This window comes from Mytilus trossulus, unplaced genomic scaffold (genome assembly GCF_036588685.1).
Source record: "Mytilus trossulus isolate FHL-02 unplaced genomic scaffold, PNRI_Mtr1.1.1.hap1 h1tg000343l___fragment_1__unscaffolded, whole genome shotgun sequence".
NCBI lineage: Eukaryota > Metazoa > Mollusca > Bivalvia > Mytilida > Mytilidae > Mytilus > Mytilus trossulus.
The window spans coordinates 1,090,186-1,114,674 of record NW_026963332.1 but is presented as its reverse complement, the minus strand read 5'-3'; the positions used below and the strand labels follow the sequence as shown (position 1 = coordinate 1,114,674).

The following is a 24,489-nucleotide window of genomic DNA, read 5'->3' as shown; positions in this document are numbered from 1 at the left end:
TTATACTTATACATTTGTCAAGTGTGCACACATATACTTATACATTTGTCAAGTGTGCACACTTATACTTACACACTTGTCATAAAAACTCGCACAAAAATACTTACACACTTCCTCCTAGATTAAGGCCTCCCAATGCTTTTGTCCTAAATCTAATGTCTGTAGCGAGGACAGTCCATTAAATGACCCTTCTTCTATATATTGGATCTGGTTGTCTCGGAAATCACTGCAAATTTAGTTGACAAATAAATAATTTCAAAAGAACACTTATTACAATTCTGTGACATAGTCATTTGATTTGGTTAGATAATTTCATGCATTTCAAAGTATAAAATACAGGATTGATGTTCTCAAATTGTGCAAGGAATGCATGCTCAGCACGACAGTTGTCATGAAAATTATTTAAAAATTTATGTTTCCAGTGTTTCCTTTCAGTTGCATCAAATGGATATAACAGAACTATGCTTGAAAATTAACAGACACTTTTTTTTTTTTAATTTGATGGTCGTAAATATCCTTTTACTGTTAAAAAAGTCAGATTGGTAACATTTTTTTTTACCAATCCTCAGAAGTTGCTTTTCATGCATATCAATGTTCAGCTTTCTCTTCTTTTGAGAACCTCCCTTCTATTAGTGATGAATAATCTTAATAGTAAATTTTGTTACCCTTGTTCAAGAGCTTTTTAAGGTAACAGAGATAAAAGTGAAACCTTTGGTCGTAATAAAAACTTAAAAACACCCTCATGTTTAAAAATTCCCATCTATTGGTACTTACATAATTTGTAGACTGGTAGCTGGAGTGAGTAGACCTGCTGATATTTGTGTTATATTGTTGTTGTACATGTACAAACGCTGTAATCTAGTCTGACTGTTAAACGATCCTTTAGGTATTATACTGATCTCATTACTGTACAAATGTCTGCAATATTTAACAAATCAATTTTACTTTCAATATATGTTGATTTTTTTTAAATACATTTAAATAACATTTCTTAACAATCCAGGAAATTTTGTCTACTGCGGATTTTTCATTGTTTGTTTAAAACCATTTTTACTATATTTTGTGGGTTGCTATTGAACCACAATTCATTAAATTAAAAATTTCCTAAAGAAATGTATGAAGTCATTGTCAAAACCATGAATTTTAATATCTATAAAAATTCAAGTTTCTTTATTTTCTATTTAGGGGCTAATAATAGATAGTTTAAGGCAGATGATTAAAATGATGTTTAGTTTAAACTATTCAAATCTTAACACATCTATTGTTCAATCTCTACCTTCAATTCATATTGTATGTCCCTTCTTGAAATTCAGAGGAAATAGAGAGAGCCAGCTTGACAAAATAGGAGCAAATAATATTGAGAAAGGTTTATGTATACCTTTATAAAATATTGGGATGTTAACAATTTTACATTCTAACAACCACTCCTGTGAAACTTTTTTCTGGTTGTGCTTACATTTGAATTGGAGTAATTTCATTCAATGCTATGGGATAGACAGTTAGTTCATTGTTCTGTAGGTAAATGTAATCAACATCAACATTACGAAATCCATCAGACGTTATACTGGTTAATCTGTTGTTGTACATTTGCAGGTATTCTACGTAAGATGTTCCCCCAAAGATAGAAGATGATATGGTTGTCAGTTGGTTATTATTGAGATAGCTGAAATGGAAATTTAAAAAATTGGAATACTCTTTATGCACTTATACTATTATAATTCATTATTTTTCAGTTGAATTTTGTCATGTAAAACTTATATTTTATTATTGTCTCCAGTAATTAGAAAAGTAATCTGCAATTTCCTTGATTCATCAAAAACAAAGTCTTTTATTCAAATTTAATTTGTATATTTGATTAATATAATTGGCTACTTACAAGTAGTCATTGGCTCGGAAGTTGTAAAACGCATGTTTTTTTATATCAGTAATTGAGCTGGACTGCAAGTAAGCTCTTCTGCAAGTGAAGTCTGTGAAGGCATAAGATGGTATGACTCCTAGGTTTAAATTCTGCATTTGGAAATCGTTACTGGTTGTCCCATTAAAGGCATAAGACTGAATTTCTCCTAACAGGTTTCCATTAAATGAAAAGGTACCATAATAATAAGAAGCTCCAGCTGACACAGTATTAAAGGCATTTGATTCTATGACCCTAATTTTGTTGTTGTCAAGATTGAAGTAATGAGTTGCTGTGACATCTTGGAATGCTCCAGATTCAATACGGGAGATTCTGTTATTTTGCAAATTTCTGAAATAAATAAAAGATAGTTTTGGGGACAGCTATATTTTTGTATATTTATTGATACTTTAAAATGTAGAATGATTAAGGGGAGTTAGATAAGCTTTATTTTAAGAGTGCCTTCAGTTTAATTTTTCAGGAATACCTAAGCAAAAATGTATGCAGGAGGTTAAAATTCTTGGTGATCATTTATATTTAATACCAATAAGAAGGTCTGACTTTGTCATTGGATAACTTTGACTCAAAGTTTTAGAATCTTAGCTAGTTGGAATAGTTGTCAACATTTCAGATTAAAAATTAAAGAACTTTTTGAACAAGCAGCAGTAGAAAATTGCAGTTCGCATCATATAGTTTCAATTTCAGATCAGAACTACTATGAAAATGTTTTTTTTATAACTTGACAAAGGATGAAACCTTATTAAAAAGTTAGGAACAGACAATTTGTAAGTGAGGAATTAATATAACCATATTGGTTTCTATAATCAATATATTTCAAAAATATGCAACAGTTCTACAATTCCTCAATACCTGTACTTTTGCATTGCACCAGGTCATGTTTTTGTTTATGATGTATTTACATTAAATCCATTAGATGTTGGATGTGCATTAATTGATTATCAAGTCTAAGATAAGTTAAATTGTGTTTTAGTTGTTAATGGCTTTGATCTAGCTGTCAGTAACTGTAGGTACTCTCAGATCTGTACTTGATATCTATTTGTTGTGGGATGTATAAATATCTGGTAAGTATTTTTGTTACTAGTAATTGTTTTTTTCTGATTTGTAATGATATGATAATTTAATCCCTTTTCAACTGCTTTTTATAGTTATTTTTATGTTGTGCTGTTACACAATTCTCCCAAGTTAGGGGATGGGTGCCAGCAAACATGTTGAACCTGCCTCATTCAGTATGAGCCAATCTTAAGTCAGGAGCCTGAAATTCAGTAATTGTGTTTTTTTGCTTTATATCATATTTGTTTTTTTGTTCATTGTTCTGTACATAAATCAGGCACACCTACAGTTTTTTTAGTTGTTTGAATTGATTTACATTTGTCACTTTCAGGCATTTAATAGATGACTATGTGGTATTGGTTTTGCTCATTGTTGAAGACCATATGGTGACCTATAGTTGTTAACCTCTATCTCATTTAATAAGTCAGGAGCCTGGTCTTTGTTAGTCTTGTATTATTTAATTTTAGTTTCTTGTGTACAATTTGGAAATTAGTATGGCGTTCATGATCACTGAACTATTTGTTTAGGGGCCAGCTGAAGGACGCCTCCGGGTGCGAGAATTTCTCTTTACATTGAAGACCTGTTGGTGACCTTCTGCTGTTATTTTTTTCTATGGTCGGGTTGTTGTCTCTTTGATACATTACCCATTTCCATTCTCAATTTTACATCTGTTTAATTACATAAAACTACTTACAGTGTATAGCAGCTAACATCCTTAAATGTGTCTGGTCGTATGACAGATATTCTGTTGTTTTCAAGCCTTAAACCATTGGTACTTGACAGTGACAAGTCATGGAAGGTTCCGTTCATTGGCAACTTGTACAATCTGTTGCTGGAGAAATCGCTGAAATAAAAACAACACAAGCAATTCCTCTTAAAAGTCAACTACAATCAATTGATTTAATTCAGACCAAAAACTCAAGCTTTAAGGTTATAGCAAACTTAACCATATCAATTTTTCTGAAGATAACAACAAAATCCAATGTCAATTTCTGAAACACTCCAACAAAAGGTAAGTCCAAAAGAAAGTGTATACCTTCTTAACAAGAGGCTCTCAAGAGCCTGAATCGCTCACCTTAATTCTTTTGGTTAAATCTCTCATCAATGATTATTTTGGCTTTTCAATTTATTTAAATGTTCTTTGGATCGTCCTATTTTCTTCAAAAGCAAAAAAAAATCATTTTCTCCTATGTTCTATTTTAGCAATAGGAGCTATGTTTCTTTACATACAAGGAAATAAAATTTATACTAGATACTCTGAAACTCATTTAGCCTAAGTTAAGCAGAAATTGATACAGCAGTTTCAAAGGAGAAGATTTTTTAAAGTAAGTCAACATGATGAACAAATTGTGAAAAAAGTTTTTAAAGGGCAATAACTTCTTAAGGGGTCAATTGTCAATTTTGGTCAACTTGACTTATTTGTAGATCTTACTTTGCTGAACATTATTGCTGTTTACAGTTTATCTCTATCTATAATAATATTCAAGATAATAACCAAAAACAGCAAAATTTCCTTAAAATTATCAATTCAGGGGCAGCAACCCAACAACAGAATGTCTGATTCATCTGAAAATTTCAGGGCAGATGGATCTTGACCTGATAAACAATATTACCCCCTGTCAGATTTGCTCTAAATGCTTTGGTTTTTGAGTTATAAGCAAAAAACTGCATTTGACCACTATGTTCTATTTTTAGCAATGGCGACCATGTTTGTTGATAGATCAAATCTTCGGAAACAATTTATAAACTAGATACCCTAAGGAACATTCAGTTAAAGTTTGGAAGTATTTGGCCCAGTAGTTTCAGAGGAGAAGATTTTTGTAAAAGATTACTAAGATTTACGAAAAATGGTTAAAAATTGACTATAAAGGGCAATAACTCCTAAAGGGGTCAACTGACCATTTCGGTCACATTGACTTATTTGTAAATCCTACTTTGCTGAACATTATTGCTGTTTACAGTTTATCTCTATCTATAATAATATTCAAGATAATAACCAAAAACAGGAAAATTTCCTTAAAATTACCAATTCAGGGGCAGCAACCCAACAACGGGTTGTCTGATTCATCTGAAAATTTCAGGGCAGATAGATCTTGACCTGATAAACAATATTACCCCATGTCAGATTTGCTCTAAATGCTTTGATTTTTGAGTTATAAGCCAAAAACTGCATTTGACCCCTATGTTCTATTTTTAGCAATGGCGGCCATGTTTGTTGATAGATCAAAACTTCGGATACAATTTATAAACAAGATACCCTAAGGAACATTCAGTTAAAGTTTGGAAGTATTTGGCCCAGTAGTTTCAGAGGAGAAGATTCTTGAAATAGTTTACGACGACAGACGACGACGACAGACGACGACAGACGACGGACGACAGACGACGACAGACGACGGACGACGGACGACAGACGACGACAGACGACGGACGACAGACGACGACGGACGCCAAGTGATGGCATAAGCTCACTTGGCCCTTCGGGCCAGGTGAGCTAAAAATACAGGTTTTACATGTACATGGCTTCCTTCTGTCTAGCTGAATTCAATACAAGGAATCCTATCCACAAAATATAAACCGACTATGATATAAATCATTATGGCAAATGCTTAATTTCTACTATGAAGTATATCAAAATTTTATTAACATTCAATGAATCATAAATTAAAGACATGATGATCAATGAAATTTGACTTAAAATTCTACTTACAATGTTCCAGAAGATGTGACATGATTCAACGATCCATCTTCTATCCATCCGATCTCATTGTTAGATAGATACAAACCAGATGTCAAGGGGCAACTCTCAAAGTGTATTTTCTTTATATGTGTTATTTTGTTGCTTGAAAGTTGTCTGCAATTAAATATTTGAGAAAAATGTGAATAATCTAATACACATATTTTAAAATATGTATGTATTTTACATCAGAATGACTTATGCAGGTGGATAAATGGTTTGGATACAATATTGATGCAGAAAGTCAAAACGTTTCACGTCAGACTTTAATACAAAGAGTCATCGCAGATAATAATACAATATAAATAACCAAATATACATGTATATTTTAAAGCAATTTAGAAAATGATCTTTCTTTAGATTACACTGTATGTCGATCAGTGAACTGAGAAATTAACTCATCAAAAACACCAGGATTGAAATTTTATATTTGCGCCAGAAGCAGGTTTCATCTACAAAAGACTCATCAGTGATGCTCGAACCAACAGATATTAAAAAGGCCAAATAAAGTAGAAAGCTAAAGAGCAGAAGGACCAAAAAACAAAAAAACATTTTGCAAGAAATGAGTCATGGTGAGGTTTGCCCTATCAAATTGACTTGAACACTGTATGATAGACCATATCGTTAGATCTGTACTTCGGTGTAATTGACTAAGAGAACTGCAGAATACCGTACACCATCTTCAGGTCTTATACCAACAAGCCAAATATCGATAGATTTGAAAGATTTTAAAACTTTATTTTTTTATTTTTTTTTTAAATATGACATGGAGTTAAGATATAATGTCAAAGTTCAATGTTTAGTGATATGCATCCCAACATCTATAGTAAAAGACCAGGCTAATCTAAGGTAACAGATGAGTTTAAAAAATTACATTAGTTTAGGTACTGAAATTGAAACATGAATTGAGGTGAAAGAACAGTCTTCTTCTATCAATAAAGTCTACCATGTGTACTCAAAAACATCATAGAATATTTGACAACCATGTTAAATCAAATGTACTGTGGCTACAAGAAAGATACTTTTGTATGATAATTATACTTACATATATGCTAAGCTGGTAGCATTGATAAAGGCATCATCTGGAATATAGTCTATGGCATTGTTGCTTAAATCTAACCACCTCAGTTGAGACAAGTATGAGAACTGATGCTCATGTATGAATCTAAAATCATTATTCGACATATATCTGTAAAGGTAAACAAATAATCTTCATGAGTTTTATCGTAATGTCATATTTTTTTTCAATTTTTGCATCTTTAATTTTTGAATAAGTATTTAATGCATTAAATATTCAAAGATTTTTAAGTGAACCATAAAGTTATTATTAGCTATTGCACATATAAAGGGAAACTAATTGGTCAACTAGATTTTGAGGCAATCCTTTGCTACAAACTTAAGATTTATTACACATTCAAATAGATATGCTGAAATACCAAATTGTTTTGAGAAATATCACTTATTCAATATATATCAAAATATCTTGTATGATAGATTACTGCATGAAACAAAAATTGCATTGATACACTTTTCCAAAAATTAAGCTCTGTCATAAACAAATTATTGTAATAAAAAAAACCATTTAGCTCATAACGTCCTTATGTATTCAGATCGTTTTAATGATGTTCGTGTGAAAATTTGATATATATGCCTTTTACATTAAAAATCACACTTATTCATAAGAGTGAAGTTCCAAGGGGGAAAGCTGTGTGGTTGGTGTAAGCAAGTTGTTTTTAAAATCATAATATTGAAACAATTATGATATGTCAAAGTTAATTTATAGTTTCTGGTTTTAAAAATTTTCCCCTTTTTTCCCTCTTAGACCCTGTGAAAGGACAGATTATCATTCATCTAAACAGCTGCTAATGAAGGTTAAATTGCTGAGGAATTTATCAATTAAGGGGGTTTGCGGGTCTAAATCATTTATATGGGATTTCTCTATATTTTTCTATAAATGAACTTTATCTTAAAGTTAATAGAAAAATAAAATAAAAAAGTGGGGTCACCGTTCATTTGCACTCACAATCTGCCTTCAAAAGAAGCATACATTTTTGTAAAAATGGTTTTTTCTGATGAAGTAATAGGAGAAATAAAGTTAATATCGAAATAAAATAAAGAAATTTATTACAGTAATCGCTCAAATTTTACAATAATTTAGTTAAAGTACTGCTGATATGGAAATTGTATTAAAAAATATAGGTCACTGATGAGTTGAAAAAGATATTTCAATTTTAAAGCCAAAAAATGGCATTTTTTCACCAAAGGGAGATAATTTGGAACTTTTTCAATGATGTATACATTTTAAAAGTCATCTGGGGCCAACACGAATTGATTGTTTTGAATGATTTTTGTACCATATGATAAAGTAACAACTACAAAAGGTAACAAATAAAATTTGTTTTGAAAAACAAATGTTTAATTTTTTTCTGAAATTTTTATACCCTCGAGCCTCCTTAAATGAATAAGAATTAGTGTAAACCTGTGTTATCTGACACACTGGGGGACTGGAAAACAATGTCAGATAAGGCAGGGTGTTGGAATGCTCAGGTTTTTTCTGCAAGGATAGGTATATTTTGGGACCAGAAAAATGTGTCAATTAAAACAGGATGTTGGAATACTCAGGTGTCTGAAGAGGCGAGATGGGTCTAGATCACTCATCTGCTGATATGGCACCTGCTGATTTTGCACCATCAACCTGCCAATTTTACCCCTACGTAGAACAACTAAAGTTGCTTCCCTTTGTACACTAACGGGTTGTAAATTAAAAATTAATGCCATGTTACTTTATTAATTAATTTAAATAAAGCTAGCATTAGTTATGTAAGATTAAGGCAGGTTACAGTATATTTTCATAAATATTTTGCTCTCTCCCTTCATTTAAAGAGAACAAATTAGGGTTGGAGCACCACAGTCAATTCAGCATCATCAACACAATCCTTTGGTCTTGAACTATGCTAGTGTAAAAGTTCAATTCATTTTAAAAGCAAACAAGTGGGGTGTGCTTGTAACACTATGTGCAGAATGGTTCACAATCTGTTCCTTTACATGCTGTTCATTGGCAAGCAGATACTAATAGACCAGTGTAAGCTAAGTCAAAGGGTTCAAACAAATTACAAAGTAATGTAATATTTCTCATTTGCTACCATCAAATGATTTTCAGGGTTGTAGCTCAACAGAGATATATGATCTATCTCTTATCCTCTTACATTGTATTTACTTCATAAGGAAAAGCACCATCTTCTACAGCTACTATTCTATTATTATAAAGGTACCTAAAAAAATAACATCATCAAATATTATACAAATAATAGAAGCACATTTACTACCACCATGGTATGCTGTAACCAAGAATATTCCAATGTTGGTGTCATTTTTGTTGCTTTCGCAAAAGTCTAGATGAAAATATAAAATTTTGTGCCATATTTGAATATTTGAACAAAAATAACACCTTTTGAATATACATTTACATACACTAGCCATTCTACATACATATGCAGTATTGAAACACATGCTTTGGAAATGAGATATATTGTAAATAGTAAGGTCTCTAGCAGCTTTTCAACTAAACTAAAGGGTAATCTATTTTTTATGTGTTTACAAGGAATCCTTTTGACAACCTGGAAAGATGCAAATCATTTCTTTTATATATTAATTGGGTGATTTTTAACTTAACAGTTCCCAACGTCCCCCAGAAGATGTCACAATACCCAGACACATTATTCTGGCAACCATCCAACTAGTCTAGCCAACTATAAACTCTATAAATTGCATGCTTTTTGAAAGTCAGCAAAAAACAATTTTCAAGTCCTTGATTTGACCATGCCAGGTAAGGAACTAATGACCTCCTACACTCAAGGAAGCACACTAACCACAAGAACACATATACAAATGGTTACATGCTCACACTTGTAATAGTTGCCGATGAGATTGAAAGTTTGACAACACTTGACATAATGCACTAGTCTCTACAAGACAAGCATGACAAGGGATATAAAACAAAACATAATGTACAATCCTAAACATTAAGCAACTAAATAAAAACACCAAATGCCAAGAGCAAACTCAGGTCCCCTGCAAAGAAAATCAATTATTGAATGGGAGAAGAAAGATTGTCTAAATGGTCAAGAGCCTAAAACCATGGTACACAGATCAAAAAGAAAATTTTATCATCTAGATAGGCTTTATAGTTTTTGTTATAAAAATTACTGGGGTCAACATTGTCTCTTGCATGTAATTCAGGTAATCAAGTAGGTCAACTTTCAAGTGATCCATCACATATTCATCTTTTCTTTATATATGAAACATGTTCTTTGTTTGACTGAGGAATTTTCCTGAAAAAACAATTTTCTCTGATAATGTATTTGCAAGTTAAGTATAGTTATAGGATGGACTACAACAAATTCCTTAAAAAACACTACATGATCACAGGTTTCACATTCAGAACCTCTTTTTTGTAAAATAAAAAGAAGAAACTCCTTATTTTCACATTTTTCATTATCAATAATGAGGTTCTCCTAATCATAAAACTTGATAAATATCTGATAGCAACTACACATCCAATGCAAAACATTAACCAAGAAAATTTAAATTCTAAAAACTAAGACACCTCAACATTATGCTTTACTCTCATTTGACACTGTTCTAGCCTACAGGAAATATTCTAACAATCAAATACACATTATTCATACCTGTTAACTACTCGTCTCTACCAAAAAAAACATTTTTAGAGGGTAATTTTGCTGACAATCTTATTTTGAAATTCTTCATTATCACTTTTCATATTTTTATTATAATTGAGAAAAAACAAACAAATGTGTGAAATAAAAGGGACCTTTTTCATTATAAACAGCAATATAATATATGTAAAAGTCAAATCTATTTACAGTCTCAAATCTATGTTCTTTTCTAAAGTCAGGAAATTTACCCAATACTTCAGATACAAGACAATCAGTTTTGCCACACAAAAGTCACATACCATCAGACTTCTATAGCTATCCAGTGTTGGGAATGAAACACAAAATGGTCAAATGATATGACTTTTTTAACCACCTATACATATCCTGCAATTCTCATTATCAACCAATGTTTATAAATTGCACAATTTTTACCATTCCTGCCTTAAAAGAAATTTGAAAAACTCAAGAAATGAAATGATTTTTCAAAAGTGAAAAAATATATTGTTTGAATAGTGGAGAAACTTAACAGTGATTTGGAAATAGAGATGAAAAATTGACACAGATTTGAGACTGGACATAGATTTGACAATAAAAAAAAACATTTTGTAAATAAGAAATTAGATTGAAATTTTGTTTGATGAAGAATATTTTGACCTCATGGAAGTATGTGTTGGGTCAGTTATAATAAATTCAAGTTCCCTCTTAATGAGGGAAAGTTAACAAGTATGACAATTGTTGCACAAAAGTCAACTATTTACAAAGGAAATACATCGTAGCACATGGATAAAAGGAGATACTTAGCAATAAAGGAAGGCAGAAACAAACTGTTTTCTAGCTCTAAAGTACCGTAATTATCATGGTTATTATACATATATAAAGCAGAATGCTATAAATCTTACAATGTTCTCAGTTGTTCAGGAAACGTGTTGTTTTCAACAGCTATGATCCTATTACTCTGAAGATATCTAATGAAGAAAAAAAGAAGTCATTGTTTTTCATATTAAAAATGTTCACATGGTTTTAATATCTTTATCCCAAAGCTTTATTTTTGGGAGTTGTTAATTTTTTTAATTTAACAATAAGAAAAAACTCTTGGCAAAGAAAATAAAGATGTTTATCATAAAATAATGCACCCATGTAAAGTGCTTTTCAAGCGGACAGTTATAATCTAAGCATTTCATTTCCTTTTAGAAATGAACAGTTTTTATTATGAACCTTAATTAAATTCATACTAGCACATGTTTAAGATCACAAAGTACCACAAGAGAGGATTACAATGGTAGCAAGCTGAAATTATTGCTGGATCTTAATAACCTCTATAAGGCATAAATGAATATCCTGGTTATCTACATTGCCATTTTGGTTACCAGCGCCACTAGTACTTTGGATCAGAGCTGAAGTTCTCTGTGTCGTCTCATTTTTATTTTTACATGAGTGTGTGTCAGCCATAGTTCTTGCTTCAGCGCAATCGTCCTTAAGGGGGTTCGCGGGTATAAATCAACTTTTTTTTCTAATATAGGATTTTGCCAATTTTTTTCTATTAATTAACTTTATCCTATATCTAATAGAAAAACAAAATAAAAATATTGGGTCACCATTCATTTAAGCTCACAATTTGCCTCCGAAAAAAGCATACATTTTTGTTAATGTCCTTTTTTTCTGTTGAACTAATAGCAGAAGTATAGGCAAGATCGAAATAAAAAAATAACCTAATTACAATAATCACATAAATTTTACAATTATTTAATTTTATGTACAGCTTATTTGAAAAAAATAATAAAACAAATAGGTCACCAATGTGTTAGAAAAGATATTTCAATTTTTATGCCAAAAAATGTCATTTTTGAACCAAAGGGAGATAATTTTGAGCTTTTTCAATGATATAAACATTCTTAATGTAATCTTGGGCCAAAACAAATCTTATAAATTCTGAAGATGAATTTAGATTTAGATTCATTGTGGATAACCACATCAGATGTACCAGCTTGACATTACGTGGAAAATCCTCTTTGCCTTCACTGTCATTTTCCATATTGCCAATAGTCACAAATATACAAACAAGTACAAAGTTTAAAGCAACGCATTTCTGAAACAAATGATTCCTTCACGGAGTGTGCTGGACAAATCCTACAAAAGTCTACAGGGAATCACAATAAATACCATCACCAAAACATGGTTTGCAAGTATTAAACACATCTACAGCTGATCCCTATATATTTTATCACTGGGATGTTCACAAGTTCTGCAGTGTATCACGGGTAAATATCATCCTAGGGAATTCAGCTATTAAAAAAAAGTTATCTATTTTTTCACAGGTTTAACAACATTGTCATAAATATCCATATCCAAAGATTTAAACTCATAAAAATTATCAATGTTAAGATAATACTTTAAATTTGTTAATTTGTGCCTGCTTCATGCAGTTGTATTATCGATCAACAATAAAGGAGCGACAATTCTTAGTATAAAGCTGTTGATACAAGGTCATGCATGTGTAATGATGCATGTTAACATGCTGTGTATTAATAATCTTCTTTTCCTGTTCATAAAAATATCACACACTGAACCTAAAAACTTACAAACTGACAAGTGTAGAAACATTAGTAAAAGTCTCTGATGGTAGGACAGATATCATGTTACTATCTAAGTACAAAGTCTGAATTGAAGGCAATCTCTCATGTGTTGTAAGGGCAACTGGTACATACTGCATGTTATGGTTACTACCAAGGTTTCTGGAAAATATAGAAATAATTCTTTAAGGTCTCAGGTAAATGCATTAATAGAGGAGTTTCAGTTATATCTGCTGGTTTTTGTATAGAAACTAACTGATTTCAATGAAAACATTAATATATTTTAGCCAACAGATATCATTTGGTTGCCTTGTGCTAATGCGACATAAAGCAACCAACAATCAATCAATCAATCATTTGGTTGCGCAATAAAATGGTCTGAAAACCTGAAAATTTTCCTTATGAATGCTTCTGATTTGTTTCTGTTGTGTATTGTCCAATGTATTTTGTTTTATTTTCTTTTCTCCACAATTAAAACCTTCTTCCTTCTGTACTAAAATCCATACTTTTGTAATTATGAATGAGATAAAAGAATATCTATATCTTTCCAATGTGCATCTCAAATATGTAAACAACTTTTTAAAGTGCTTTATATTCTCTATATTATTTGCTCAATGTAGTTTTCATATTTCTGCAAAGTATAACATATTTAACTTTTTGTCAATTATATTTTATATGTATGTTTTAATTTTATGATATGCTTTGTGTAAGCTCTTGTATTTGTAGCATGCTTGCTTTGTTTTAAAATGTGCAAGTTTTAAACGTTTTTTTGGTAATAAGAAAATATAAAGGCTCAATAGAGCTTTAAAAAAAATATGGTTTCTGTTATTATATACTGACTTAGTCTATAAAAAAAGCTTTTGAACTTTGAACTTGAACTCACAGATAATTTAATACAGGTAAACATTTGAATCCATCCTCCTGAATATGTGTCTCATTCAGTCGGTTGCCTCTCAGATTTAACAATTGTAAGACCTGAAGTTCACAGAAATCTGTATTGTTTACCATCTCTATCAAATTGTTGTGTAAATACCTGTATGGAAAATATAGTTTAAATTATTTTTCATAGGATAACATAAGAAATAGGAAGAAAAAATCTAATTTAGTTTAATTTAAAAAAAATCTCTATTTAATCCTGATCTTCACATTTTCCGAGACGATTTAGAATGGTGGAATCAGCCATTGTATTTACCCGAACTGTTGCCGTGGAATTCAAGTTCAGAAAATTTACATTAAGCGCATGAAACTTTATCACATCAATGACAAGAAACTCTGAAAGTGACAAATGTCATATGTAAATAAAGGATCCTCATAGAAACAAAGATGGTGGAAGTACAATGAAAAACATTTTTGAAAATGTGAAGGTCAGGATTATTACAGTGCAATCACGTAAAAGGTAGGTCAGTAGCGGTTTTTCTTATGGCAATTTATGAACTGAACGTGAAAAATTATATCCCGAGTTAACACAAATGATAATTTAGATTATTTATACCAATAACCACTACGAATTTCAGCTGACAGCGACTATAGTTTAAAAGTATCTACCCTAAATAAATGAAAATTCTCAAAGTTAGGGTATATAGTATATTGAAAGTTTGAAAGAGTTTACACAATCTCTCATTATCTAAAAACTTACAATTTCACAATATTAGGAGTGGTGGAAAAGGCTACCAGTTGTTTTTTCTTCCTAAGATAAGTTGGTCTTAGTTTGATACCATAACCACTTTCCCCAAGCTCTGTTACATTTTTAATCAAATTATTGTCTGCATATCTGTAAAATAATGAAAAAAAAAAAGATATTCTATTGTACATGTACAAAAAATCATGAAAAATGTGTTTTAAGTTAAAAACTTCCAAAATGTTCTAAACAATTTACAAAGTATAAACAAAAACTTACAGTTCTATGAGTTCTGTAAAGTTGGCTTCCATAAAAACTTGGTGTGGTAAATGTGTTAGTCCATTTTGACTTATAAATCTGCAATATATTTCATTAATTACATATGAATAAGTCATACATGTGATTACATTTTTAACAAATAAATATTTTGAAATAAAGCAATATCCTTTTACTTCAAATTATCAAGAAACTGAGAAAAAAATTTGAAGTCTAAAAGTTGCTTTTTTTAATATGTCAATAAGACAGCAACCCAACAACCTAGAAAAGTATTTATACATATAAGGATAAATATACTTTTGAAGATTTCAAAATTCACAGAGTACTCTAAACTATATTGTTTTCATAACATGTAGATCGATTGATTGTTGGAGATTGATGGTTTGAACTCACCACCTTAGTATTAACAGACTGTTGATACAGGTAATGACTTACTAAGTCAACTTGGCCACCTGGATCACAATGATGACTAAAAGACACATCTAAACTACTAACATATTTTTTTATATCATGCAATGTGTCATGGTTCTTTGTATGTTCACTTTGAAAAACTAATGACTGTATATTTCCTCTTGTCTATAGGTGTCTCTCATTTGCAATCTTAACACATCATACCTTTTTAGTAAATAATTCTAGTCAATATTTTCAATGAAAAATTCTGAAGTTAATTGCCATGACTCAGCTTTATAAATACTTACAGATATTTTAAAGCTTTGCCAATGTTGATCATAGAATCAAATAAAATGGTGGTCATTGCTGGACTCTGGCTGTGGAGTCTGAACTCAATCAATTTTTCAAGGTCAATAAAAGATTCAGAGGTCAACTTCTCCAATTTGTTGTGATGAAGGTCCCTAAAAGCATATTTTTTTTAATGTCATAAAATTTCCTCTCAAAATATCTTATAGAAACTTTCCATACCTTTTCAGAAATGTTCTACAATATAATCATGAAGTTTATTGTGTTTTAATGCACAAATAATTCAAAGAAAAATTTCTGACGACATAAAACAATAAAAGTCACATTAGTACAACTGTCATTAAGAGACATAACTTAATTCTTCTGAAATTTAAGGCATATCTCTCCTAATTTTCTTCTGAATGCCACTGTGAGTAACACAGCTTAAGTTGCATAGTCTTCTGAACATTTGAGATATTTTAAGATAAAAATTATAGTATTTGACAAAATATCTAACAAAATATTTAACAAAATTTACATAAATATTTGATTCAGATGTGCCTGATAAAGACAATAACTTACAAATGTATCAGTTCTTTCAGATCTTCAAATACACCTTTGGGTATCTGTGATATACTGTTACCATGCAGTTCTCTAAAAAACAATTATATGAAAAACAAGAATAGGCTGGTCACAATTTCCATCATTACCTTATAACAACGAAAAATTTTTTTATAGATAATTTTTCAAAAATTAAAGCATTATTATTAAAACTGTTCACATTTATATAATAAGCCTGTTTGAAGGATTATCACTTTCAGCAGCTTGTCATATGTGCTAGCAAAATCTAGATGTTGTTATTATATGTAATTATAAATATAATTTATTACATCTTAAAGTTGCAAATTTCCCCTTAAATCAAGTATTGAATTGAAAAAATATGAAAATATGTTACACATTATCGGATAACAAGATGAAGCTTGGGGCAATAAATTAAGAAACTATGACTAGTAGTTGATGAGAAAATGTGGAAAAAAAATAGATACTGACAGAAAATGCTAAAGACGGACAAAGGTAATCCAGTATATTTCTCCTTTGGAGCAAGTATTACTTATTTTAAATATATTGATGAAGACTCTACAGGACAGTACTCTTTACAGTACAAATATCAGTTTTTAAATCACTGCGACATCATAAATATGTTGAAATTGACTTATAAAAGAACATTTTACAAATAGTTATGTGTAAATCTTGGCTTTGTCCAAGTTCTTACGCAAAAATCTATTTACACAATTGAATTCAAAATTTTGGTAAAATGTTTTTGGAAAGGCTTTGGCACCAAATATGAATAAAACAAGACAAGATCTGTAGCTTTTTGAAGATGTATCTGATATTTCTCAAATGGAAAATTGAAGTATCTTCCACTGCACAGGAAACATAATGGCAGTAATAATCTGGTAATTTAAAAGTATCGAAATCTTCTCATATCACATAGTTGTAGAAATCAATAGAGCATTTTGATGTGATTTCATATTTATTATTGATAAATCAATAATTGAAAATCTGGTATATACTCTGTAAATTTTATATAATGTCATACTTACAAAATTTTCAGGTTTTGCATCTTGTTTAAAGCTCCTCTCTGAACATACTGGATAGCATTGTTACTGAGATTCCTAAAATAATCAACTACCCTGATTAGTCATTGATAATTTGTCATAAATATGTTTTACCAGATTCTTTTAGTAGATTTAAAAAAAAAGAGTTAGATCCACCTATTCTTGTGCGGTTAATTATTACAGCCGAATTCAATGAGTGTGTAGGCAAAGGTAAATCATTGGTTAGGTTGCTTACTAACTGAATCATGAATTCATTACTACCCGCTTTTAAGAGTAGACTAGTCTGACAGATAACCAATCTATATATGTCTGTAGGGCTAACCTATTTCAAAAGGAGGGTAGTATACCTTACCAATCAATGATTTCATGGTTCAGCTGGTGAGCAAGATAACCAAAGATATTACATTTGATCACTTTTAGCTGCACACTCATTGAAATCAGCTGTAAAACAATATTATAAAATTGTTTATCAGTACTGCAATAGTTTTCATGATGCTTCTCAAGTATAAAGTATTTTTCAAGTATAAAGTATTTTAACACTTTCTTCTAAATTTCATAACTCTCATTTTCTGTAAAAAAAAACTTTAAAGATAATGTTTGGAACATTTGTAGACTTCCCACTTCTATTACCTACAAATGTAAGCACAATCAAATTCCACACAGCTCCTAGGCATCAAATTTTCTTTTTTGGCGGTCAAACATTTCTAGGTCTAAGATTTCATTTGTTCAGTCTTTAAGATTACAATGAATGACATTGAAAAATAGCTTACACTTGTCAAAGTATTTTCTATGAAATGATAATTGACTAATCCTTTTTAAAACGAGAGAACATGTACTGTGGAAAACAAAAATAGAATTAAAGTTAAAATTTATTTGGCTCATAACTTAACAATTGCATAGTAAGGGCGTATTGCATTTCCGCTAATTTTTCAAATTCCCAATACTACGTTTCCGCAAATTTAAAGTATACGTTTCCGCAATTTGTATTTATCACTTTTCCGCAAATTTACCTGGTAAATTATAAAGATTTGAATGTACATATATGATTTTTTTTTTTTCAATTAAGAAAATGTTCTGATCTCAGTAGAGCTAAAATTTACTAGATATAACTAGTTGACTCGGGTAAGGGTTGAGTTAAACTTCATTGAGAAATCTTTGGTTTGGCTGAACTCTTACTGTAAAAGCACCCGTTCGGAAATATGAAAAGGAGAAGATTCGACTTCCTTACTGAACAAAATACAAAACTTGTAAACGGTGAATGTGCTACTATGGACTTTGTATGACGTGTTGGCTACAAATATTCTGCCAGAACTGACTTATGAACTCATATCAAGATATTTTTTAACATACGTTTTCATATATTTTAATGATGTATTTTACTTATATGTTACGATGACCTTTAACTTAATACATATTCACTTTTTTTATTATAGCTTTGCTTTCAAACAATAGGTATTCCTTAATTATTTGTGGAAAAGTAATAATTTATTTTTTCCGGAAAAGTAAGATATTTATTTGCGGAAACGTAAACTTTTTTTTCCGGAAACGTCATATTTTTTTCGCGGAAAAGTAATGCCAATTTGCGGAAACGTAAAACGCCGATTTTATCTTATGTTCTCAATTATCAATCCTTTACTTTTGTACTCCTAAATTTATTCACTAGAGATATATTTATTACACTTTTATTATCTTTCCAACTCAAGCATATTGAAGCAACGTATGTTACATGATTTGCAAGAGATACCACAGAATATGACTTGTACTAAAAGTAAATTATTAAACAATATCTCCATTGAAATTATGCATGTGGGATATCTTAACAATTTAAATTGACATGTTTTTATTAAAGTTTTTTTGTATATGCCAATAATGTTGGATTTTTTTTATTGTTTTTCTGAAAAGCATTCCATCAATACAAATATAGAAGATCACCATGGATGAATACTTTGTAAGCTTTTGTAAATTCATAAAATTTAATTTAAATCTTACTTTCTATGACTGAACACGATTTTTTATTCTGATTATTCTTTTAAGCAAGTTTAATGTTTTGCAGAAGAACGAAGCAAGTTGACAAGCATAATCTCAATTAAGAAAATACTGTAGAAAATATTTAACGCCTTAGATAGAGGTCCCCATTCACCAAGAACAAATATTGCATTCCATTTTCAAAGTCTTTCATGTGCATAACAGCAAATATCTGTATAGTTTTCTTTATCTTTTACATTGTGACTAAAGAAAAGAACTGGAAATTTATATTTCTCAAATAAAAGTCCTCTGGTTTGAAGACCAGACTTTGACCTATAATGGTTTACCTTTACAAATGGTGTCTTGGATGGAGTGTTGTCTCATTGGCACTCATACCAAATCTTCTTATATCTAGTTATACAAATGTTAAAAGATTTTTAAAAATTCAACTACTGTGGAATCATTTATTTTCGTGGGTACCAATTTTCGTGGATTGAGGAAAACTTGCATATTCGTGGATATTTAATTTCGTGGTTTTGCTGAAGTCTGAATATAAGCCTATAGAAAATTAATAATTCGTTGAACATTTAATTTCGTGGTTCATCTGTACCCACGAAATCAACGAAAATTGGTACCCCACGAATAATATTGAATCCACAGTATAGTTGAATTGATATTTTATTAAATGATAGATTTGAATTTTTGTTTTATCAATGCATTTCTGAGAAGTAAAGAAACAGCAATACTATTATGAATTTCAGAATCTGAAGGACTATTGGTAATTTTATTGTTCATTCCAAAAAAATAAAATAACATCACCCCATTGGTTGAATTTGAATTGTTAAAAGATTTAATTAATCAATCCCAACGCTTTGGGGTACACTTTTGAAAATATTACCCAGAATGCATTAGATTCTGAAACAGCAATACTTATAATATTTCAAACTGACAACTTACAGATGGACAAATGTTGATGTATTTAATGGTAATAAATGGTTTGACGAGATCTGTATCAGCTGATTATTCTCTATTCCACTGAAATACAAAATTGATTAATACTTTAAAACAAAGAGGTGTAACCTAAAGTGATTGCAAATTTACTTATGCTTACTTGATGTTTAGTGTTGGCAGTTGGTGATCATGTGGTTAATAAGTGTTTCTTGTTTCTTATTTTTATAAAGATTACACTGTTGGTTTTCCTGTTTGAATGGTTTTACACAAGTCATTTGTGGGGTTGTTTATAGCTTGCTGTTCGATGTGAGCCAAGGTTACATGTTGAAAACTGTACTTTGACCTATAATGGTTTAGCTTTACAAATTGTGACTAATGAAGCATTGTCTCATTAGCTCATACCACATCTTCTTATATCTATTGAATGTTAAACTCTGATTATGAAGTAAAAATTAAATTTATAAGATGTCTTTTTTCAATACAAAAATGTGCATGATACCCTGATCTTCCTCTTGAAATATGAAACAATAGTAAAATCTGACTTGATTTTATACTTACAAATACATGATATTTGGAATTTCACCAATAGATGCTGCTGGAAAATTAACAAACTCATTGCCTCCCAGGCTCCTACAAATGTAAATCAAATTCTAATGGTTACTGTATATATTTTTAAATTTGCTTGTCAATTTTATAAATTTTAGCAAAGGGAGACAACCCTTACAATAAAGGATCCTTGAATTGTCAATGCAAATTGTTCCCCTTTCAAAATAATATAAACTGCATTTATAAAAGAAACAAATTATATAGAATCTAATTCCAGTATTAATATCAATACGGATCTTTTGTGTAAGACCATGTATATATATTGTGATGTAATTCTTTTTGTCACTTTGCATTGTTATGTTCAATCTAACCGAAATATCTCATAGTAACTGTAGCATGTCCTTTTTCAGCAAAGTATGTATTATAAAAACGAACTTTTTTTATTTTTTTTATATATGGTCATCATATTTTTTTGTATCTCACTCATTCTACATAAAACTTACACCAGTCGGAGATTTGAACCATTGATAAATCCTTGGGGTAACCAATATATCTTATTGTTAGTCAAAGCTCTGAAAGTAAAAAGAATTTTTAAATTCAACCAGGTTGTTCTGAACATCTTAATCAAAAACATAAGATCAACCTGAAGACTTATACACATACAGTTTGGTAGTGTTCCCTTGTAAAATTTGCTGATATTCTATAGTGCCTGGTTGTGTTCCCTTGTAAAACTTACACATTCTACATTCTAGAGTGCTTGATAGTGTTCCCTTGTAAAACTTACAGATATTCTACATTTTAGAGTGCTTGATAGTGTTCCCTTGTAAAACTTACAGATATTCTACATTTTAGAGTGCTTGATAGTGTTCCCTTGTAAAACTTACAGATATTCTACATACTAGAGTGCTTGATAGTGTTCCCTTGTAAAACTTACAGATATTCTACATTTTAGAGTGCTTGATAGTGTTCCCTTGTAAAATTTGCTGATATTCTATAGTGCCTGGTTGTGTTCCCTTGTAAAACTTACACATTCTACATTCTAGAGTGCTTGATAGTGTTTCCTTGTAAAACTTACAGATGTTCTACATTCTAGAATTCTTGATAGTGTTCCCTTGTAAAACTTACAGATATTTTATTGTGACTGGTTGTGTTCTCTTGAAATACTTACAGATATTCTATAGTATCAGGAAGGGTTCCTTTGTATTTAGAATCCAGTGTTATACTATTATCTATCAAATTCCTACAAATTGAATGAGACATGATTAAAACAACAAGGTTTTTCAATAAGTCATTTGTACTTTGAAAGTAAAGGTCTTTCATGAAAATGGTACTTATATGTGCTAAATTCTGAACTTTTATATGGGGACGAAGTCCCCAATCATGGTAGAAAAACCATTAAAAACTTTCTTTATTTTTAAATTCAGGTCTACTAATGAACTCAAAATTGTTAACTTTTTTTTCAGATCTACTTCCTGTTCCGGTTTTCCCCGCATTTGCGCAGATATCTACTTCCTTTTCCGGTCTTGTTTGCATAAAATATATATTTATCAGTCTGGTAAAAATAAGATTGGAACTCAATACAAATTCATTTTTACTCACAGTGTGGTAATCTGTGATTTGCTGACATCTGGCATAAAAGTTAGACCACTCTTGCGAATTGTTCTGTAAATATAAAAATACAAAATATAATGTTGACACTATAATAATAAATATGTGTTTAGATAATTTCAAAATATGTGGAATTTTTAAACTCATAAATATAATAGTTTTTCAAACCAATTCCAGGCTATATAAGAAATAAGGACTAATGTTACATGATGCAATAGTCAAAAACTAAAAAAAAGTTGATTATAAGAGTTCACCTAAATATACAAAATTGTGCAAGATAGCATATAAAAAGACAGAACCTATTTGGAAACCATGTCGTAAAACAGTTGAGTAAGTGTGTATTACATGCAATAAGAGCTGTGCCAAGAGGGCAATGATACGCCCTTATTGCACTGCTTTCATATAGAGTATATATTTTCCAGTTGATACAATATTCCAGGGTTTGCATTTTCTAGCATGATTTCCACAGCATGAAGAGTTGCTGCTTACAGGAAGCTTTATCGAACAAAGAGTTTGAAATGTTATAATTGTCCCTTCAAAACCTTACAGACACATTTGATAGTTGTTTGACGATTATGAAATATCTAATTTCATAGATGATGATGGATATGTTCCAAGTGTCATAACCACAATCCAGTCCCCTTTCTTTCCAATGTGACATATATAGATTCTTACACTGCAACAAGTGTATTACGATATTTCTGCACTCGAGACAGTTAAATTTTATTATTTAAAGCGTGAGGCTTGCCGAGCTCTTTAAATAATAAAATTTAACTGTCTCCAGTGGAGAAATATCATAATACACAAGTTATAGTGTTGGAATCTGTTTCTCTAATGCTCTTTATCGTTTTTTTTTCAAACATTTTCAGAAACTTGAGTTCTTTATATGCAACGTCATCAGGCATTGTCACCTTTTTTCATGACGTCACAATAGGAAAATTCAGAAGAAAACAAAACAATTAGACGTCATAATCAAATTTCGACTAATCATTTGCCGAGAACAGATTTTTCACTAGTGAGGAGAAATATTTTTCTCACACCGCTCAGGAAATGTATAAATAGTACAAAAATTAGAGAAACCAAATTAAACTAACTACCAGATTTGTTCTTACATGGGTGTCACATCTGGAGCAGGATCTGCTTCCTAATTCTGGAACACCTAAGATTTTGGTTGGGTTTGTGTTGCTCAGTCTTCAGTTCTATGTTGTGTTTCGTATTCTGTTGATTGTCTTTACATTATTTTGTTTTTTACCACAGCATTGTAAGTTTATTTTCAACTAATGAGTTTGAATTTCTCTTTGTTATATTTAGCTTTCCTTTGATGATTTTTGCCCTATCTTCTATGCTTAAGTATTAAACAGTCTGTTATCTAAAAATACAGCAAAATTCAATTTAAGACGGATTCTAAGTGAAGGTAATAGCTCACACAGCCTCTCAGACCAAAAAACTCAAAGAGATATAGTACTTACAATGTGGTTAAACCAGTTATATTGGAAAATGAATCTTCTGAAATATGTGTAAAAGTGCATCCTAAAAAGTTTCTGAAAAATAGGAAAGAATCATAAATTAACAAAGGAAAGTTACTACTCAAACTTTTTATGTGCAATGTTATGTGATTTGAGTTTCTTGAAATATTTAATGTTTATTGGAATTATTGAACCAATGCATACATTTATACTGAACCAAGTATGGTACACAGGTTTTTAAAATTTATTATACATAAATATATTGTATTTATAACAGTTTTTAAATAAATTTTTGTTTAAAATTTGTTCTTTAAGAATCTATATTACTATTCAACTTAAACATCACATTCATAACATTCTTGAGTTCCATCCCCTTTTTTTTTTTAATTTTAAATTTTATATGAGTTAAACCTCAATTGAATATATAACCAGCAAATCAAAGTGGCATTAAGCCATGAAAAAAACAAAAAATAAGTTGACAATTATGAGAGAGTACTCACATAGAAGTAGCTGTGACTGGAAATGTTTCAGCTGTAATGTTATCTGGTATAGTGAGTCCTATCACAGACCTGAAATACAGATTGAACTTTAGAATGAATAAGTATATAATGAACAATCCTATGAAGCTGGTCCTTAAAATCTACCCAGAGGCTTCAATGATCCTAAATCATGTGTCTAGTCTGAGATTACTCAAGATTACTCTGACGTCCGACGGCTGTTTTGCCAGACAAGCTGTGTCCGTGGCAAAACAGCCGTGGGACGTCAGAGTTATCTCGGACTATCATGTGTCTTGTTTAGTTTGGTCTTATTTGAGCAGATA

At 30.5% G+C, this 24,489-nt stretch overlaps 2 protein-coding genes and 1 long non-coding RNA gene across 3 annotated transcripts in view; all 3 read right to left on the bottom strand.

Annotated features, from left to right (window-relative positions):
* Nucleotides 1-6,884, bottom strand: part of LOC134701793 (uncharacterized) — a 75,784-nt gene extending 68,900 nt beyond the window's left edge. The window contains exons 1-7 of the mRNA XM_063562914.1: nucleotides 6,745-6,884; nucleotides 5,673-5,816; nucleotides 3,660-3,809; nucleotides 1,877-2,245; nucleotides 1,457-1,663; nucleotides 851-918; nucleotides 108-159 (exon numbers count right to left, since the gene is read on the bottom strand). Of these exons, the coding sequence (XP_063418984.1) occupies nucleotides 108-159; nucleotides 851-918; nucleotides 1,457-1,663; nucleotides 1,877-2,245; nucleotides 3,660-3,809; nucleotides 5,673-5,816; nucleotides 6,745-6,884 (1,130 nt within the window). The remainder of the gene's footprint in view (nucleotides 1-107; nucleotides 160-850; nucleotides 919-1,456; nucleotides 1,664-1,876; nucleotides 2,246-3,659; nucleotides 3,810-5,672; nucleotides 5,817-6,744) is intronic.
* A 2,017-nt stretch (nucleotides 6,885-8,901) lies between these two features.
* Nucleotides 8,902-20,615, bottom strand: LOC134701791 (leucine-rich repeat-containing protein 15-like). The gene is made up of 11 exons (XM_063562913.1): nucleotides 20,608-20,615; nucleotides 20,056-20,133; nucleotides 17,119-17,190; nucleotides 16,097-16,168; nucleotides 15,538-15,690; nucleotides 14,843-14,920; nucleotides 14,582-14,716; nucleotides 13,829-13,978; nucleotides 12,955-13,107; nucleotides 11,275-11,340; nucleotides 8,902-8,971 (listed from the first exon to the last, which is right to left on the bottom strand). Exons 1-11 carry the CDS (start codon nucleotides 20,613-20,615, stop codon nucleotides 8,902-8,904), a joined length of 1,035 nt encoding a protein of 344 aa, XP_063418983.1.
* A 482-nt stretch (nucleotides 20,616-21,097) lies between these two features.
* On the bottom strand, nucleotides 21,098-24,243 carry LOC134701797 (uncharacterized). The gene is made up of 5 exons (XR_010104212.1): nucleotides 24,170-24,243; nucleotides 23,673-23,744; nucleotides 22,195-22,257; nucleotides 21,764-21,835; nucleotides 21,098-21,167 (listed from the first exon to the last, which is right to left on the bottom strand). It is a non-coding gene; the product is annotated as an uncharacterized LOC134701797 (long non-coding RNA).
* Between the last annotated feature and the right edge of the window lie 246 nt (nucleotides 24,244-24,489).